General features: G+C 45.1%; 1 protein-coding gene across 1 annotated transcript in view; it reads left to right on the top strand.

Annotated features, from left to right (window-relative positions):
* Positions 1-3569, top strand: part of LOC116399849 (neural-cadherin) — a 123576-nt gene that overhangs the window by 80410 nt on the left and 39597 nt on the right. Inside the window, exons 6-7 of the mRNA XM_031877281.1 lie at positions 543-715; positions 1073-1240. Of these exons, the coding sequence (XP_031733141.1) occupies positions 543-715; positions 1073-1240 (341 nt within the window). The remainder of the gene's footprint in view (positions 1-542; positions 716-1072; positions 1241-3569) is intronic.

Genomic DNA, 3569 nt, shown 5'->3' with positions numbered 1-3569 from the left:
CCTCAGTCCAGATATGGTCACTTCCTGTTCACTGGTTGTAAAAAAAAAAACAAGATGGCAAAACCAAACCAGAAAAAGTGTGTTTTTTGAATCATCCATTTGTTGGAGCTGCGTCTGCTCTTCCTGGTTGTTCCTCTCATTAGACTCGGCAGCAGCTGACGTGATTATTCAGTAGAAACGCATTCAGAGACCCACAAACGTCAGAGAAGAGGACATTATCATTGACATAATGCTTGAAATGCACTCTTACAGAAGGCAAAGCTCCGGCTCTGCTCGTTTGTTGTCCGATCAGCAGGATTGGAATGTTATATTCATGAATTCATAAAAACGCATCTGTCGACGTTGCAGACTGAGACCCCCCCAAAAACATGACAGAACGAGGTGACGCAGCTGCTGACGCGGCACAAAAACACACTCCCATTATGTATAATGAGATCTGCTTAGCGTCACAGAACGGGACGTTTCTAGTTCAGTAAATGTGCAGTAGTACAAGTAGTACAAGTAGTACTAGAAGTATTTCAATGAATCTCTTCTCCTCTCAGACTTCCTGCGGGAGGACACTCCGGTGGGAACTAGTTTCCTGCGAGCGGCAGCACACGACGACGACCAGGGGAGCAACGCGGCCGTCGCCTACTCCCTGTCCAATCAGAGGCCGGCTTACCTGCACATCAACCCCAGTACCGGCTGGATCTACGTCAACCACCCCATCTCACAGGTCAGCAGATAGAGGGAGTGATGTCCACCTTATCACACAGTTAGACGTACACACACACACACACACACACAAATAAGTCATATATTATATTATATATATATATATGTGTGTACATGGAGGCAGAGAGCTGCAAACATGTTTGTTATGAATCCACTGAGGGAACATGTGTGTGTTCTTTTGGTTCTATGTCTGTGTGTGGTTGTGTTTCTCTGTATAATGTGTGTACAATTTTAGCTTGTACACAGGTACACTTGTAGTTCTGGGATTTAATTAAATTAAATTAATAATAAATAATAAATAACATGATAATAAACAACATGAAAATAAATAAAATGATAATGAATGAATGTCCCCCAGACGTCCAGGATCAACCAGCAGATCGTGGCCTCAGACGGAGGTAACCGCAGCAGCTCGGTGGAGCTCAGCATCATCATCACCAACGTCCACAACCAGCCGCCGCTGTGGGAGGAGCCTGAGTACTGGGTCACCGTGCCAGAGAACACCGCCAGGGACGCCAAGATAGTGGTGAGGGACTCAAACAGGCCACGCCCACTTTGATCTGATAGGTAGCTCGTAATCAATACAACATACATTGACAGGTGGAATCTCTTTCTCTCTCTCTCTCTGTTTCTCTGTCTCTATCTCTGTCCGTCTGTCTCTCTCTCTCTCTGTCTCTCTCTCTCTGTCAGCACGTTTAGTTGAGCATTTCCAAGCGTTTTCTGCCGAGCAAACAACAAACCCGCCCTGAGTCTGTCTCACCTGAGACACACACACATACTTTTGATCCCTCCTTCCTAATTTGCTCTCTTTTCCTAAGCCGCTGGTTTAGAAGGTGGAGGTTTTTTTTTCTCCCTCCAGCTGCTCGATTTCATGGAGGTTAGTCAGTTTTCAAACAGTTACAGGGCGTGTGTGTGTGTCTCTCTCTGTGTGTGTGTGTGTGTGTGTGTGTGTGTGTGTGTGTGTGTGTGTGTCTCTCTCTCTCTGTGTGTGCGTGCGTGCGTGTGTGTGTGTTTACCGGTGCTGTGTTTAATCTGTCCTTTTCGACCCTGGGTGATGGAGGTGATGATGGTGATGATGGTGATGGTGATGATGGTGGAGGTGATGATGGTGGTGATGGTGGAGATGATGGTGATGATAGTGGTGATGATGATGATGATGGTGGTGGAGGTGACTGGTCGTTATTATTAAAATGACTTTGTATTGAAAACATGTCTGATTTATTACTTCTCAAAACTGACAAGTACAATGTCTCCTCCTTCCTCTCCTCCAGTGTGTTAATTGCACTGAGGAGGAACAGTTGTTTTAAATTTAGCAGCGTTAATAAGGTTTGTTAATTACATTGTTAACAAGTCGGAGGGAGGTGTGTGTGTGTGTGTGTGTGTGTGTGTGTGTGTGTGTTTGTGTGTGTGTGTGTGTGTGTGTGTGTGTGTGTGTGTGTGTGCGCGTGCGTTAAATCTCCACATCAATCCACTGTAGTCATCTGCTTATGGAGAATAATGTTTTGATTTTCTCACCTCACGTTGAAGAACTCACTTCCTGCTCGGTGAAGTTTATTTTGATGATGAGTGGAAATTGACACTTTCGTAGAAGAAAACAAAAATGAATGCGCTGTCATTCGTAGAAACCCCACGAAATCAATTTGTGTGTAATCCATGTTATCATGGACCAGGAAGTTTAAAGACTGGAAAGACCCAAACAGATGAGGAGGAGGAGTCAAACCACTGTTTGGTCCCCGTGTGACACGAGAAGTAAACGTAGATTTCTTAGTCACGTAACTTCCGTGCTTAAGTTGTGTCACTTCCATAGTTATTTTAGACCAAACCACGATATTTTCTAAACCTAACTAAGTAGTTTAGTCGTCTAAACCTAACTAGGTAGTTTAGTCGTCTCAACCTAACTAGGTAGTTTAGTCGTCTCAACCTAACTAGGTAGTTTAGTCGTCTCAACCTAACTAAGTAGTTTAGTCGTCTAAACCTAACTAAGTAGTTTAGTCGTCTCAACCTAACCAAGTAGTTTAGTCGTCTCAACCTAACCAAGTAGTAGAAGATCTGCGGCTTCGCTGGTCACTGAAGTGAAAACCTTTGAGTTCAGAGAAGGCTGTGGAGACGGACTTTCAGTGGGCCTTTACAGAAGTTCAGTCAAAGCATCAGTGCTTGGCTCAGGCTGCAGACCCTGGACCGGGGATACCGTTAAGCGGTGGAAAGAGAAAACTTTGAGGAGCTCCTGAACTGAAACAACACGAGTTTGAAGACTCTGAGGAAACCTCACCAATATGCTAAAGTCTGGACATTGTTGGGACAAGTGTCTTCAATGTTACTCAGACTTTGGGGGTGCTGGTTCCTGTTTTTAGAAGAGGAAAAGAGGCTCCAAGAGATTGTCAAACCTTGCAGCAATGCTGATTCCGTCCTCGTTGTGGAGCAGTGGATCAGCTAGCAGTCTCACTGGAGGAGTCATGGGAGTCCGCCCTTCCGGTCTACGTGTGTTTTGTGGACTTGGAGCAGACTTACGATTGTGTCCAAAAGGGAGTCTTGTTGGGGATACTAATGGGAGCTCAGGGTGTAGACATAGACTGTATAAAAGAGGTGGACGTAGTCGTCGTGACGTCTCTCGTTGGTTTGTGGACTGATGTTTTGAAACCTCGAGTTCGGCCATATGACCGTCGCCATCTTGTTTTTCTTTCTGGAGTGATAATATATCTGATCTGGTTTGGGAACGCCTCGGGATCCCCCAGGAGGAGCTACGGGAAACATCTGGATGACTTTGCTGCCACCGAGACCCAGAGAATGGATAGATGGATTGAACTCTGATGTTTGTTGTGTCTTTATATTCCCTTGTGTTGTAATGTGTGTGTGTG

Source organism: Anarrhichthys ocellatus, unplaced genomic scaffold, assembly GCF_004355925.1.
Source record: "Anarrhichthys ocellatus isolate YVR2014 unplaced genomic scaffold, GSC_Weel_1.0 scaffold132, whole genome shotgun sequence".
Lineage (NCBI taxonomy): Eukaryota > Metazoa > Chordata > Actinopteri > Perciformes > Anarhichadidae > Anarrhichthys > Anarrhichthys ocellatus.
The sequence above is the reverse complement of the archived record's forward strand: the minus strand, read 5'-3'. Positions and strand labels throughout refer to the sequence as shown.